This window comes from Colossoma macropomum, unplaced genomic scaffold, assembly GCF_904425465.1.
Source record: "Colossoma macropomum unplaced genomic scaffold, Colossoma_macropomum, whole genome shotgun sequence".
Classification (NCBI taxonomy): domain Eukaryota; kingdom Metazoa; phylum Chordata; class Actinopteri; order Characiformes; family Serrasalmidae; genus Colossoma; species Colossoma macropomum.
In genome coordinates this window covers 3,902,447-3,917,458 of record NW_023494799.1, presented here as the reverse complement: position 1 = coordinate 3,917,458, position 15,012 = coordinate 3,902,447, and the positions used below count along the sequence as shown (strand labels likewise).

The 15,012-nt window shown below is 38.5% G+C and overlaps 1 protein-coding gene across 1 annotated transcript; it reads left to right on the top strand.

Annotated features, from left to right (window-relative positions):
• Positions 1-4,090: 4,090 nt before the first annotated feature.
• On the top strand, positions 4,091-13,362 carry mydgf (myeloid-derived growth factor). The gene is made up of 6 exons (XM_036587112.1): positions 4,091-4,328; positions 6,268-6,318; positions 7,384-7,445; positions 9,453-9,534; positions 11,801-11,873; positions 12,097-13,362. Exons 1-6 carry the CDS (start codon positions 4,155-4,157, stop codon positions 12,174-12,176), a joined length of 522 nt encoding a protein of 173 aa, XP_036443005.1. The 5' UTR covers positions 4,091-4,154; the 3' UTR covers positions 12,177-13,362.
• The last annotated feature ends 1,650 nt before the right edge of the window (positions 13,363-15,012 follow it).

Below are 15,012 nucleotides of genomic sequence, written 5' to 3'. Positions count from 1 at the left end.
ATGGAAAAAAAGCCGGTGTGCGTCAGAGTGCTGAGTGATATTAATCAGATTCAAACAGTTGGGTGCAGCACTAAACATCAAAATATTACCCTAGTCCTTGAGGCTGGGAGCCATTTCCTTGATGGACACAATCCATCATGAAAACGATGCCGGTTTTACCAGTTTATGCGCAGATGTTGAGCTGAAAGCGAAGACGTCTGGGTGTTTGTATGTAAACACAACATTCAAGGCCATCATTTGAAGGAGCCGAACACATTTATAGACAAGTTAATGGTGTTTTAATGGTTTAGGAAATAAGAAATGGTGCTAAATCGTTTTTATTGCACGGTTTGCTGAATCTGTAGACCGAGGGAGTGAGGAGAAACGCCACTGAGTGAACAAGACAGTGGCCAAGAAATCAGAAAACAGAAAACCGTCTAACAGTCTGCTGACATTCTGTTTTAATGTGATTCGCTGTTGATTGACTGGTAGACAGTCGGGTGCCTGCTGCCTCCGCTGTTCCAGACAGAGGTCAGTGCTGGTTGAGTTTGCTTAAATGGAGTGAGACTCCGCAGAGGCCTCCTACAGGTCTCCCTCGCCTGCTCCATTAAAATTGGCAGAAAGGAGCGAAATTCCACAGCCAACATAGTGCTGAGTTCATCCTGCAGGTCATACACAGTGAACGTGTCTTATAGGAGGCTTTGGCCTTCATGAACTCAAACGTAGGGCCAGTTTCCAGGACATGGATTAAACCAAGAGTTAAACCTCAACAGCTCAACAAATTTTCAAATTCAGTGTTTTATGTGTCCACTTTTTACCTTCATTCCAGCTTCCATTCTTTTCAGGAGACTCACTTTCAGTTCCTCAAAGAATCTGCAGACACTCCTCCAAAGTTCAGTCTTAGAAGCTGGTTGATCATTTTCTGAAGTAATCAAACACATTCAGTGGTGTTGAAGTCTGGACTCTGGGGTGGTCAGTCCATTGCTCAGCTTCTTTGTTTGATGTGTCCGTCTCCTTTTCTCAGTGAGGTTCTTCTTGATCAGCTACACATCCTTTCAGACCCACAGCGCTGAGTCGTCTTCTCACAGTGGAAGGATGGAACACCTGTGGATGTTTTCAAAACACCTGTGGATGTTTTCAGAAACACCTGTGGATGTTTTCAGATCTGAAGCAGCTTGATTTTCTCCTCTCTCTCAGAGATGAAAGCTTTAAGTTCTGTTTATCTGATGGGGGCAGTTTTGGGGTCTCCCAGGTCTTCCAGGTGGTTGTTAGGAGCCACATTTTCTCTGTAGCTTTTAATCATGTTTTGCACTCCAGTTTTGAAAAAACAAAGTCAAAGCTTTCATTTACAAAAAAAGGTTCTTTCAAGAACCCACTGAATGGATGTCTATGGAACCAGAAGTGGTTGTTCTATGGCATCTTTTTGGCACTGAGCGTGTAGAAGTGCAACAACATAAATAAATGAAGAAATTCCAGTCTCATATAAGGCAGCTACTCGTAAGACATGTAATCACCTTTGGCCAGAGTTAAAGGGGAACTCCACCAATTTAAGAAAAATCTTCATCAATTAATCCATATGATGTAATCAAACTTATTCACAGTGGTAGTGATAGGAACTAGATGTCCACCTCTAAAACCTCCCTCACAGAAATTTATTACATGAAATGGTTATGAATTCACTGCCTGATGTCTGAAACATTGTTTTATGATAGTTTTGAGAAGATTATGGCTGAAAATATTTTTAAACAGGATGGAGAGGTGTGTGCAAAGTGTTGTGAGGCAAAATAGTCACTAAAAAACTTATTTTAAAAACAAAAAAAAATACTATTTTCCCATCATCAACATTCCATATAAACTCAGAAGACTCGTGTAGGTTCACTGGTGGTTTTGGATAGTAAATAAAATGTCTATATTTGTGTTGTAGTCATGGTGACCCCTGGTTCCCATCACCACCACTGTACAGAAAAAGAGTCAGTGAGTTTCTCTAGAACTTCATTTCACATTGAACCACTCTGAATGACTTTGTTCATATCCCAGTGACTGAATTATGTAGTAATTTTGAAAAGTGGATGGAATTCCCCTTCAAATGAGTTTCGTTATTGTGCCAGGTGTAAATGAAAGGAGTTGCCAAGTAAATACATAGTAAGTTTTGCAGTTGTTTTATTTCTAATATTTAAAAACAGGACAGTGTGTCAAAAGTGTGGAATCAAAGACAAATGTTGATTGACTTTTGCTTATTAAATATTCCACAAGGTTTCTTATACCTTCAGCAATAGATTGAGCTGTTAATTCAACCGTGCAGAACAACGTTTCTGGGCTTGATTTATAGATTTGCACATCTTTCTACACATAAAGGCAACTCCTGGGTGATAAAAGCTCAATTTTAAAAGAAAACAGTTTTTCTGAAGTTATTTTTGGTGAAGGAAGTTCCACTGGGTGTGGTGGGTGTTCGGAAACGAGCAGTAGCGTGAAATGAGTCTGCTTGGCTGGGTTCAAGTTCAAGCAGTGAACAGTGTTTTTGTTATTGTTGTTGTTGCACTTTTTTTTTTTAAATTCCATTTATTTTAAACATCCAACAACATCCTAAAGAGTAGGCATAGTCCATATACAGCTCCAAATGAGTTTAGACTGTGCAGACACCTGTTTATCTGATTTATTGTGTTTTCATACCTACTCATAACCAATTTCACCAAATACATGTTCCAATAGTTCCTTTAATGATGGAACAACCCTGCTGACTAATATTTGCCATAGGAAAACCTCTATGGTTCTGTACTGGCTTTGGTGTTGTGACAGACTTTTGAAAAATAATCTAACCTGAATAAAAACTTTAACCCCTAATAAAAACAGGAACCCCGCAGCCCGACAACATTTCACAACATTTTGGAATTCCTTTTTAAGCGATACTTGTCTATGTTTAAGGGATAAATATAGGCCCTATTTAGTGTTTGAAATCTTGAAGGGTAGCGTAGGTAGGCTGTGTGCTTCACCTGAAATATCCTGTAGTATCCACCCCAGCCCAGTAGATGGCAGAGGCCTCAACTGGAATGCTGAGTATTCAACCCATGTTAAAGAAAGAATTCAAGGGTGTGCTCCAAATGGTACAACTGCAGCCTACCTAGGGCACTTAGAAGAGAGAACACCCACAGCAGATGTTTTGTAGTGCCACTTCAGGGGCCCTTTATCTGACAGGACTCAAGGGACCAATAGACGGACTCTTTTCCTGCATTGCAAATAGCCCCCTTTTGGACATGGTGCATTGTTTGGGTGTAGAAGCCATTATTTCATGACATATGTCCACTATGTAGGGAGAAGGAGCTCAGGCTTTAGTGCTAAGATGTTTTGCAGTGTTTTACTTTTAATGAAGAAATGGCTGTGAAAATCTAAGTAGCTAGCAAGTTTACTAAACACACATAAAAGTGATATTTGCTTAATGCCTGAAGTTGTTCGCTAGTACTTCTGAAGTCGAACTATAACTGGTAAATGGTGGTGGTACACTTAAAAAAAGGTGGTTATCCAAGGGTTCTTTGGTAAAGGGAATGGTTCTACCACAGAACCACAGAGCCATGTCATGCTTAAACAGTTCTTTGAATGGTGAAATGGTTCCTCAGATTAATGCAGAACGTGTTATTCTATTGTTACGATGTTAAGCTTGTATACAATAGAAGAACCCTTTTTGGGGTTATATAGAACCATTTCCATATATTCCAACTGTTGACATATCCAGCAGCGTCCTGAAGAGTAGGCCTAGTCCATAAATAGCTACAAAAGAGGACTTTTATTGTAGAATTGTTGCGGTAATGTCATGTTTATGGTTATGGTCGTTTAGTTACTTGAGTTATAGCTGGCTATGGGACCATATACAACACATTCTCTATCAATCTTAAGAACTTTTAACCATGCAAAGAACCAGTTAAGCATAAATTGGTTCTAGATAGAACCATTCCCTTTACTAAAGAACCCTTGAAGAACCATCTTTTTTAAGCGACGTAGCAATTTTTGCTTCCTAGGCAAAATAGGCCTAATTTTAACCTTCTTCAACGTGTGAATGGCTTAGGGAGTAGGGATTAGGGAGTAGGGAGCAGTGCCATCGAAATGGAACGCTCCCCTGCTTACTTCTCATTCAAAAAAAGAGAGACTAGGTTAGCTTAGCTTGCTGGTTTCACATTATCCCTATGGCTTTCGGTCTCAACATGAATCCCAGTGGCAGCTCAGCCTTTTCAGTTTATCAGAAACTGCTCGTTTTAGTCTCCCTGCTGGCGTTTGTCGGCGCCTCTAGTGACTCAGCTAAAACAGTGGAGTTTAACGTGAAGCCGGGAGGTGTGGTTCACACTTTCTCTGAGAAAATAGTAAGTAAGTTAGCTGTCAGCGCTTGCATACAAGGAAATGAGTAGCTACGGCAGTTTCTAGCTTCATTTTTTATCGAATGTCTTATTATGCTTGCAGTTCAAAATGTGCAAAATAGGGACTTTTATTGTAGAATTGTTGCGGGATGTTTATGGTTATAGCCATTGAGTTAGCTAACTAGCTAGGTTAACTTACATGAGTTACAGCTGGCTAAACAGTCCAGTCCAGGAACTCTTACACATGAACTCAGATAACCTGCCCTCATAAGATCGTTCTTCAGTTGTTCTTTAGTAAAGGGAATGGCTCTGTTTAGAACCTTGAGTTCTATATCGAACCATGGTTCTTTTCACGGTGAAATGGTTCTTCAGATTGATGGAGAATGGGCTGTGTATGGTTCTATATAGCACCAAAATGGTTATTCTGTTGTCACAAGCTTGACGTCGTGACGATAGACAATAACAGAACCCTTCATGGTGCTTTATAGAACCTTTTATAGAACATTTTCAAAAGTATGCAACACGTTCTTCATCAGTCTGAAGAACCATTTTACCAAACAAAGAACCATTTAAGCATGAAACGGATCTTTGAGTGTTCATGGTTCTACATAAATAACGTTGTCTTTACTAAAGAACCCTTAAAGAACCTATGAGGTGTAAATAGCCAAGTGTACTAGGTAACCTATAGTTTGTACTATAGTTTTGGTTAATCTGGAATTGGATAAGAAGCAGAAAAAACAAAACAAAATGACTCTAAATATGCTTAAAACAGAATTAAGTTAGATTATTATTATTATTATTATTATTATTACTATTACTATTATTATTAATAAACTTGGTGTAATGATTTCTGGGTCTTTTAAACATCGCCAGTGCTGGACGTCCACAAGTCAGCACCTGATTGGTTTAGGGGCGGAGCCTCAGTAACTCGCTCAGTTTACCGAACCGATTCTTCCGAATGGTTCGTTTTAATGATTCGAACGTCTAAATGAACAATTCACTGATTCATAAGACGAGTCAACTTTATTCTCATTTAATATACAGTGAGTTTTGGTTCAGTAAGTGAGTCTGATGACCACAAAGGTCAGCCACGTCATCTTTACTCATCGACTACATATACAGTAGTGTTCATTTCAGTGTCTGTTGTCTTTTATACTCAGCAATATGTGGAATGTGCACTCTTAAAAAATGTTCTTCAAGGGTTCTTCAGTAAAAGCAATGGTTCTGTTTAGAACCTCGAGTTCTATGTCGATCCATTTCATGCTTAAATGCTACTTTGCATGGTGAAATGGGTCTTCAGATTGGTGGAGAGTGTGTTGTATATGGTTCTATATAGAGCCTTTTTTGAAAACGAACACTTTTTTTGATGATACATAGAACCATTTTCAAAAAGATTCTATACAGAACCGTATAGAACACATTCTCCATCAGAATAAACATTGTGCAGCTGCTAGAAAAAAGTTCGATTCAGACGGAATTTTGATGAAAAGAACCGATTCGAAAGAACCGATTCGTTCACAAATTGTGCCACTTGGCATCAGTTGGTTGGGGGTTGTTTATTAATCGTGGTGCAGCGACTCCACCTAGCGGTAGAGCTCTGACAGTGAGGAAACCAAATGAATGGACAAAGGGCTTTTCACACTGAAGGCCCTGAGGAAACGACAGAACATAAACACATTTGAATTCAGTTTCATACAGTAACAGCTGACCTCAGAATACATGCCCTGCTCTGTTAGTCAGAATTAAATACGCCATGTGTCTCTATTAGTGCAACAATATAGCCTCTACTGACTTTATAGCCAAGCTGATTACCTTTTATGAATGATAATAACCTTATTAATAACTTCTGAATAATCTTTAATATAAATAAAATCCTTGAAGTAAATATAAGTTGCTCATAATAGACATTAAACACTGATAACAGTTTTTATTTTTTATTTTCCAGAAAGAGTATGAATGCATCTTTACCTATGCTTCGCAAGGAGGTACCAATGAGGTGAGACCGATGTGTCATTATCATGATGTAAATGTTTGGCCTCTGAACTGCTCTGATTAAGATGACACAATAACATCTGTATATCTCAGTACTTGGTACCTGTTGAAAGTCCCATATCCTGGAAAACTCAAATTTCCCTACTTTTTTTGGGAAGAAAAATCTAAGTTTGATGTATATAAACATGGTTAAAGTTTAAAAATGTACCATTCACTCCCCAGTCCATACATCAAAACTGAGCCGCAAATGCAGTGTGCATTCAACACATTTAAAACTAGCCATTGGCCAGTTTGTCTGTAAAGAAATCAAATTCAGTTATAACCATAGATGATCTGCACATTAACACACACACTTAAAGGAAAATTCCACCAGTGTTTCAAAATTTCTGCATAATTAAGTAATTAAGATGTCATCAAAGTCATTCAGAGTGGTTTCTTGTGAGATGTGCCATTTACCCCTATCAGAACTGATAGGAACCAGACGTCTCAAGCCTTTAATGCCTCTAAAACCTCCCCCACAGAAAGTTATTACATGAAATAAATATGCTGTCTGAAGCCTGGCACAGTAGTTTTATGAGGAGGTTTTGGTTTATATTTTTAAAAAACATGGTGGAGGGACACATGCTGGGTGTTGTGAGGCAAAATAGTCCTCAAAGCACTTATTCTTTTAGATTTTCCACTATTTTACCATCAGCATTACATATGAAACTCAGAAGTTTTGGATGGTAAATAAAATGGCTATATTTGCTGTACACACGGCGACCCCTGGTTCCTATCACCACCACTGTAAAAGTCCAAGGTGGTATGTTTCTCTACAACGAACCGTCTCACATCAAACCACTGTCAATGACTTTGCTCACATCTCCATGACTGAATTCTGCAGAAATTTTGAAAAACTAGTGGGATTCTCCTTTAACTGCTTCTTATACACAGTGATTCAGGAATATTACTCATCAGTTATAAAACCGTTTGGCTGTGTTGTCTCTCTGTGGGTTTGGGGGATTCTCTAATGTAAAGCTTGTTTCTGATGGTGTCTCTGAGTATTTGTCTGTGTGTGTTTTTCCTGCAGCAGTGGCAGATGAGTGTGGGTCTGAGTGACGATGACAAGCTCTTCTCCTGCTCCGTATGGAGGTAGGCGTAATAAATCCCTGTGTGGCGCTTCAGCAGTCAGTGCAGCCAAGTTACCTCAGACTGCTTAATATTCAGTGCCCAAGGTCACAGCAGAGGTGAACCCTCAGGGCCTTCTAGGCCTTCAAAGAAGGCCAAATGATTTCTGTGATTAAAAAAAAAAAAGATAGCCGTCATGCTTATTGTATTTAAACTGTACTGTAGTAATACTCTTAAGTTTTTGTTGGAAACGAAAGGTTAAATTCTTGAAACACCAAACGGAAAATTATCCATTTTTTTTCTCTGTGGTGTCTTGATAGATACAGCCAAGTAAGCTCTCCCATCGGTTGGGACTTCAGGAGCTGAACTGAAGGCCTTACACATTAGGTTAACTAAAAACGTTATATGTGTGTATATATATATATATATATATATATATATATATATATTTACAGTGGGACAACTTTTGTTATACTCTCAATCTACTGTTTCTGGAAGTTCTAGCCATACTCTGAGCAAAAAAGGGTTCTATATAGTACAAAAAAAGGCTTCTTTGGCTTGTAACAATAGTGGAACCCTTTTTGAAAAGGGTTCTATATAGAACCATCTACAACAATTCTCCATCAATCTGAAATGCAAAGGGTTCTTTGAGTGTTTATGCTTCTATATATAACCAGTTTCTTTATTAAAGAACCATCTTTTTGTAAAGGATGTAATCTAATCAGGTTAGTTGGATCAAAAACAGCATCAGGACTCTTTACTGAAACAGTTACTGTAAAATAATTACGAGATAAAATATATATGAATGTCTTTTTAAGCTTCAAATGTTTTATAAACAACAGCTAAAAAATGTTCATCAGCTTAGCATCCTACTAGAATACTAGGAGCGTTAGCGTTAGCATAGAGGTTGTTTTTAACCTTGTTTTGTCATGTATGGCCCAAACTGAAGGCCTAGCTCTGATAGTCACGGTTTACCACTTGTTCACAGATGTTTACAGTTTATTTGGAAAGTGCACGTTGCACACACTTCTGTTACGCTGTCCTAGTAGACCTGAATTTACTGATATTAACAGCTGAACCAAACCTGCTAATGTGGCTAACAACAGACAAAAGGAAGTTAAATCCGAGAACTTGTAGAGAGGAGAATTCCCACTCTAAAATGTGTTCCAGGTTTCTCAAACTCTAGAGGGCGTCCCCGAGCGAGTCCAAAATGAATGGGTTAAGATGGAGCATTTGAGTAAAATCATAGTTTATAAATGATAAATAATAAAAATAATAAACATTTTTAATGTAAAAGGATACAATAATTTCCTGAACACAGAGCAGCATAAAACATTTTAACACTGCTGTTATATTTTTAAGAGCTTTTAAACTCGAGTTATAGGAGTTTAAAACGGCGCCTGATGTACATTCATGACGTCAGTGAGCGTGAACAGCCAATAAGCTGCTCCGCTCGCCAACCAATCAGCACTCAGTAGCGGTAATGTTAGCGCCCTGCTGCCCAAAACCCGTTTGCTGTAGAGTAAAGGAAACATGCAGGTAAGATTTCTTTGCTTTTTTAGTGAAATACAAACTTATACTTTCTAAAATTAAAGGAAAGTTCTGGGTGAGAGATTAGAAACTATTTTAACTTTTTGTTTTTAGCCATTTAGCTCCTTTCACCCCCATTCATTGAGGACTCGCTCGTGGGCGCCCTCTGCTGTTTAGCAGTCCTGTTTTTGATATAACGGGGGAAATAGGACGTGGCCAGGCTCCTCATAAACTGGCTCTGGTTAAACGCACAGTTAGCATAATGCACTTTGCATGATGGTAATAAGTGGCTCTCTGTGTTCATTCACTGTTAGAAACATTCACTGCTCCTTTAAAACGTGCAGCAGTTTGTGCTACGCTGTTTGGAAAGGATGTAATAGAGTAAAATGCATTATGATATCCTGATTCTGTCTTTGTTTTCATACATTGTCATGCATCTTGAGATGAAGGGAATCATATTGATTTTTTTTTTCTTTCTCTCTCACTCCTTTTTAATGAAAGGCCCCAGGGGAAATCCTACTTGTTTTTCACGCAGTTCAAAGCGGAGATTAAAGGAGCTAAGATTGAGTACGCCAGTGCATATGTGAGTATCACTCGACAAGATGCAGTGCATTTCTCACCAGCCTTACCAAGCCTAGGATATACTATGCAATATGATGGTAAACATCATTCATATAAATATCGTGTCATGATAAATTACATCACAGTACGCTGCTGATGACATCAGGACTGAACAAAACTGAACCACACAATGTTTCCTTACAAAGAGAGCATAATTAGTCCTGTTTAATTGAAATCATTGCAGTTTTTTTTATAGTATTTTGATAGTATTTTTTACTTAGCTGGCACTACTGGTTTGTTTTTGTCTGTTCCAACTTTTCATACATCAGAAACACTGAAAATCGTCAATGTCTTCAAGTATTATGATGTTTTATTTTTTGCCATGTTGCCCACCCTTGCTAGAACCACACATCTGGTTGCTTCATAAATGTATTAGATAATCAGAAATACATGATAATGTATTGTCATTTGACCACTGCTTGGATTTGAACAATCATTAAACCAAAATTTAATCATGTATTAATTGTACTTCATAGTATTGGGTTACAGCGCTAAGATATATGCATTTTATTTGTAACCCTACAAAAATAAAAAAGGTTATATTTATCTGTGATGCTAATTCAGACGGATCTCATCTGAGTTTCTGCTTTTTATAAATGTGCGTGTATCAGCGTTGATTGATAGAGTTCTGTGCACATGTATTTGGCACCTAACCAAAATTGTATAAAACCACTTATCTCACCAGTGAAAGTATATATAACATTGGAATAAGTACAACTAAACACAATCACAGTAAACAAACAGTAACAAAAATTTATTTCCCAATGGATGGTTGGATGATTACAATTAAAACTGCGCTACCACAAAGTGAGATTTGGAAATGGTTAAAGCTGCACTATGTAATATTGTTGAAAGAAGTATCATTACTAGATAAGGAGAATAAAAACAGGCTAAAATAGTTAGAGTTGCCCTGTAAAGCCTGAAATAATCATTTATATGTCAAAGGTGTCGGGTTGGGAGTTTTTCACACCGCGTTGTACGTCTTTACATATTAATGTCACACAGACTCAAAAAGAAGGTCCGGCTCAATGTTTAGGTCTCAAATGATCTCAAAATTGACATCATACTGATGAAGATGTGATGACAATAGTAGATAATTAACTCACATCCTCAGAAGACGCTCCTTCACCGAGTTTAGACTGAGTTCTCTTTGAATTCCTTCAATTCAAATCAGATTCATCTGCACATTGCATGCAATTACACATTTCCACCAGAGAGGTCTCCAAATCCCCAAATCTGACACAGTGCAGCTTTAAACAAACACTTCTACATACATGAAATCACAACTTATAGTACTGATACTGTTTGTGTTTATTCTAATGTGTTTTTTGAGCAAATGAACTCATACTGCCCAAATAAATAGCTGTTTCAGATGAATAGCAGTTTTATTCAGATAAATAGCAGTTTTTTCAGGTGCTTATAACTTTTGCATAGCCCTGTATGTTTGTGTTAATTAACAGATATTGGCATCAGCCCACAATTCCCATACTGGTGCATCTCTCTTGAAAACTGACTCAATACCGAGCAACAAACCTTTTCCTGTAGCACTTTATCATATACATCATAAATGGTGAAATACATCTTAAGTGGTGAAATCAGCATATCGCTGCTGTCGGAAGAAAACCTCGTATTTCCATTTTTGTCGTTTTTCAGTTTTTGACATAATTTGAAAATGCCTGTTGCTCTTTACATTGTACGTAAATTTCATGACGAATGGACCAAAAGAAACGGCTCAAATTGACTTGGAAAAAAGTCTGGTTCCATTGACTTACATTAAAAGTAAAGTATGTTTTTTTTTCTCCTGTAAAGTTACCATTTTGGAGATATGAGGTTTTGTTCCGACAACAGCGATATGTTAAACCTGCCTGGTACATTTGATGGTGGAAACTTAATTTGAAACATCAACCTTTGTTATCTCAGATCAAAAGCTCAACCGCATGCAGGCTCTTCTTGGGAGGTATTGCAGAGCATGTCCTCATCAAAATCATTGCAGGCAACTTACAGTGGTGTTTTTTTATTTTTTATTTTTTGTGGCAGACCCCTGTGTAACAAGGGGAAAAAAAACTTCAGAAAGAATGTATCTGAAATAATAAGAGCTCCACAGACACTATTCATTTTCTCGGGTGTTTGTGGTATTTCTCCCTCTTTGCTTCACTGCTTTCTTGTTGTCTGGCATCAATCATTACTCTCTCTCTACCCCTCTCTCTCTACCCCTTTCTCTCTCTCAGTCCCAGGCGGCTGTTGGAGGTCAAAAGGATGTTGCTCTGAAGAATGAGGAGTACACAGTAGGTGACTCTACAGGTGAGGCGCCTTCACTGCATAAAAAACGCACCGACACAGTTTCCTTTATTTCCCACCTTCTTATCATGTAAAGCTCACAGTGCGATTGTGCTGAAGGGGAACAGCGGTCCTTTCTTTCTTTTTTCCAAGAAGCAGTTGTACAGTCTTCTGTCTCGTCACCTGCTGTTTCTGAGTCACATTTATGTGCTTCCTCACATTTTGTCGACTCTCCTTCCTCTTCCAGTGACCCATAACGATGGTAAATTCCGCGCCGAACTCTCAAAGCTGACCATCATTGGACGGACGCGCCATGACGAGCTCTGATCCGTCCGGCTCGGAGACACCCACCCTAACGCACAGGGGGGGATAAAGAGGATGGATGAGTCTCCAGAAAGTTCTTGAAGCTCCATCACCGAACTGTCTTCTATGACATCTGAGCAATGGAAACGAAAGAGATGAAAGGACAACAAATCAAACAGAGACTTCTTATCAGAGACTTGTATCTACAGAAATTGCTTTACGTCTCCTGGGATAAACATGATTGACAGGGTTAAAGGATCCCAGAAAAGAGACCTGGATAGCCGTCTAAGAATAATTTCTTTGGGGTACTTCATGTACATTAAAGGGCTCATATCATACATTTTCCTTCTGTATTATTTTAGTAACTTAAGGTCCACACATATGTTTCTTTTTATGTACCAAAAATGGTCGTAATTCATTTTTACGTGACCGTTTTCCACCTATTCTTTATCACTTGATATAACTTGAACAGGCTGTTTTTGTTACTGCGCCTTTAAAACAGATTAAAGACAAATTAAGATAAGCTATGTTCTGATTGGCTGTCCTGTATCGGGCCCTATTCAAAAAGCACTCGGTATGAATGGGCGAGGATAAACTGTTGTAGGCTGAATAGGTGGATGGATGTAAATGAGCTGGTTTTTATGACATCACAGAAGCAGTTCATTCAGAACTTAATGTTTTTGAAGCTTATTTTCCATATATGGACCATATGAACTGGGTAGTGAATAGTATGTTTTGAAACTACATATTACTTCAAACTTCAGAATTTCAAAAATGTGAAGGTTTTCTATGATGTGGGCCCTTTAAGAAGGTACACTTTTTCACAAAGTTGTCTTAAAAGCAGGTGATGGGTGTAAGGATCTTTATTTCAGCTTTCATTTTAGCCCTCTAGCACTGGTTTCCAGTTTAAGGTTTCGGTCTAGCATTGCCATTACATGCCCCAGAGCTCAGAGTTGGAGGACATTACGGATTATGTTTCAGTATCATGTATAATACATACCGTCTCGCTTTGTATAGATGTCCTCTGTTCCTGATCAGTTCCTCCTCATCCTGTCTGGTCATCCTAGACTGCCTGGGGATTTAAAAGAAACAACAGTAGTGTCCACTTTTCCACCAGGATTTTACATAAACAACTATTTTTTTCACACCCTGGGTCTAATGAACCGTGTATTCAGATTTTAATAAATAAATTCAGCTTTTATCAAAGAGAGCAACTTATTTTCATCCTCTTTGTAATTGACAAAATGGTCTGGGAAAGATAAAGCAATGGTTTGAGTGAAAATGCTAATGCTGCTAATGAGTAGTGAACGCCGGCAGCAGCCAATTAGCATCCAGAAGGAGAACCGTGCTAACTATTAGCATTCTGTCGCTGTAGGCCGCGTTAGCACTTTGTCGGTTCAGAATGCTGTAGCGCTGACTGTGTGACTTTTTCACTCACTTCAGCAAAAAAGTCTGTACAAATAACTGCGTTCCTTACAAAACAACATCCTATTTTCTTTACTGTGGCTACGAGCCAAAGCTCTGCCATCTGGGTCTCCCTCCAGATGTTAAAGGGGGATTCCGACAATTTTTCGGAGATGTACACGATCATTCAGAGCAGCTTGACGTGAAATTGTAGAAACGTACTGACTCAGATTTCCTTACAGTGGTGGTGATAGGAACCAGGGGTCACCATGTGTATAACACAAATACAGCCATTTATGTATTATCCAAAACCACCAGTGAACCTACACGAGTTGAAGATGGTAAAATGGTCATAAATCTGAAAATGTACGTTTTCTTTGAGGACTATTTTGCCTTACAATGCCCTGGATGTATCCCTCCACCATGAACGTCGGACATCAGGCGGCATATATCTTACCATTTCAGGTAATTAAACTCTCTTCAGACGTCTGGTTCCTGTCACCACCACTGTGAACAATTCTGAGTTGGTATTTTTCTGTAGAACGGAGCGTTTCACACCAAACCACTATGTATGACTTTGTTTACATCTCAACCATTTAATTATGTAGAATTTTTTAAAAATCGATGGAGTTTCCCTTTAACCAGTTCATCTCAAGCAGTATTTAAACCTAAAACAAGCTGCTGAGCTCGATATACTTCAGGAGGTCTGCTTTATAATGACCGAGTGATTCAGAGTGAAGACTTTCAGGTACTTCAGAGTGGACAGCTATTCACTGAAACCACTGTCTTCTGATTTCATGCCCCCTTTTCTTGAAATGCACTGCAGTAAATGCAGTGAGCCCCACTCGCCACTAGAGGGACACACTCTCTGTGCATCATAAGCATCTAGCAGTTGCCAAAAATGCTGAGAACTAGTTTGAACAGGCGATAGGTAATCAATGAAAATAAATTACAGTGAGTGACAACAGTGGTGACAGCAGAAGAAATAAACCCCTCTAAAGGGCGAACTGTAATGATTTTTCAAAGTTTCTACATAATTAAAAGGTTCAGATGTAAACAAAGTCATTTACAGTGGTTTGATGTGAAATGCTTTGTCATAGAGAAACTTACTGAGTCAGAATTGTTTACAGTGGTGGTGATTGGAACCAGATGTCTGAAGCATTGAATGCCTCTACAACCTACCCAGGACAGTGTTTTACAATAGTTTTAAGATAAGACTTTGGCCTAAACCTATTTTTCTTCAAGTAGAAAAATACATGGTGTTTTTCAGATTTACCACTTTTTTGCCATTATCGACAAAAACTCAGAAGACACATAGTTTCACTGGCCATATTGCATAACAAAATGGCTATATTTGCACTGTAGACATTGTGACCCCTAGTTCCTATCACCACCACTGTCTTAACCAGTTGTTTCTCAACCAGTCACCTCTCTGAATGACTTTGCTTACATCTGG